Consider the following 1,858-nt stretch of genomic DNA (forward strand, 5'->3'; position numbering starts at 1 on the left):
AACAATTTATTAAGTCAAAATTTTATGATATTCAATGTTATTTCAAGATATACATTGAATAATACATAAACATTTCTCTTATCTCTTAAGTTTTAATAAGTTAAAATTTCTTTCTTTTAATTTTTATCTACACTTAAAAATTAAAACATATTATAACATAACATAACATAACTTTCAAAAAACTCTTCAAAAAAAAAAAATATATTAATTTTTTTTTTTTTTTAATTACAATGATGTATATATATATAAATAAACAAACAAAAAAAATAACTTTATTTTTTTTTTTTTTTTTATATAGGACTAGCGTCAGTGCATGGCTAACTTGTACGTATACAACTAGCACATGCTACAAAAGGTTAATAATACCTTTTATTAACCAATATATCAATAAGACATAATTATTTAAATTTTAAATACTTATTTAGTATTATGAAACTAACTACGAATATATATATATATATATATATAAGTTTTATTAAGACAAACTTTAAACTGTATATTAATTAAGGGCAATGAATTTATTCGTTAACCAATCATTACATTATGGAAAAAATATACATTATTAATAATATAATATAAAAACTTTTTTTAATAAAAAATTAATTTATAATGAAAAAGAACATATAATACAAACAAAATAAAATAAAAATAAAAAATGGTTTAATTGCAGTAAGAAAAAAAAAAATTAAACTAAAAAAATATTTAATAAAAATGTTACAATTTATTATAATAAAAAAATTAACATATAATACAAAATAAAATAAAATAAAATAAAAACATGCAATAAAAGAAAACAAAAGTAAAACAAAATAAAGATTTCATTAAAAAAATACAATATATATAATTAAAATATTCTTAAAAACGATGCACAGTACAAAAGAAAAAACTAGGTCTTGATTATTTTTTCTAAAGTCATTCATAGTCCGTAAAAGTTACTTCAATAACTTCATCATGTTTGCATGAATTAAATAAATCGTTATTTGCCTCATATTCTTCGAGTATCTCTTCCTCATTAATATCATTTCCTACACTCTTACTTTTATATAAAGTAGTGATAATTACGCAAGAACTTATTAATAAACCACACAATATTCCTCCCGATAATTTAACTTTTGCACTACCAAATTTGTTTTCTTCCTTCCTATTATTCTTTTCATCTGACCCTTTATTTCCATTATGATTACCATTTTCATTTAATTCTATGTTTTTATCATCACGTAAAGAAGTTTTACCAATGTCATTATTTATTGAAATATTTTCATCCTCTTTTTTTATAGTTTTGTCTATATTATCTCTTATTTTGTTTTTCTTGTCATGTTCAATTGCTTTTCTTTGATAACCCTCCCTTATTTCATTTATACTCTTTATAATACTATAAATAGAAAGAAGCGTATTTTTATTTTCAACAAAAATATCTTTATTTTTTCCTACATTAACTTCTATATCCTTTAAAATTGTCTTTGATTTATTTCTCTTTTCCTTAATTCTTGTTATATAATTATTTACTTCATCTAATGCCTTCTTATTCATTTCTTCTGATAAATCATAATCACTTTCATATTCATATAATTCTTCATCTTTCAATAAAAATTTTATTCTTTCTATTAAATAAGAAATTTTTTCGGTGTAAATTATAATTTTATTGTTTTCACTATTATTATCATTTTCTAATTCACCTATATTAGTAACTTTATGCTTAATTTCTTCATAAATTTCATTAACTTTCTTTATATATTCTAAGTCTGAGAATTCAATGCTATGCAAATTTTCTTTTTTTTCCCTTAAAAAATCTTCAATTTCCTTTAACTTACTCTTGATGCTTAAAAACTTCTCTTTTTGATCTTCTACAATAGTTTTA

The 1,858-nt window shown here is 19.6% G+C and overlaps 1 protein-coding gene across 1 annotated transcript; it reads right to left on the reverse strand.

The window, feature by feature from the left end:
* Nucleotides 1-912: 912 nt before the first annotated feature.
* Nucleotides 913-1,858, reverse strand: PRELSG_0024400 (reticulocyte binding protein, putative; the record flags this gene model as incomplete). The annotated part of the gene is made up of 1 exon (XM_028680303.1): nt 913-1,858. A coding segment is annotated over one exon (946 nt), but the record flags the coding sequence as incomplete, so codon positions are not given.

This window comes from Plasmodium relictum, assembly GCF_900005765.1.
Source record: "Plasmodium relictum strain SGS1 genome assembly, contig: PRELSG_00_v1_318, whole genome shotgun sequence".
NCBI classification, from domain to species: Eukaryota; Apicomplexa; class Aconoidasida; order Haemosporida; family Plasmodiidae; genus Plasmodium; species Plasmodium relictum.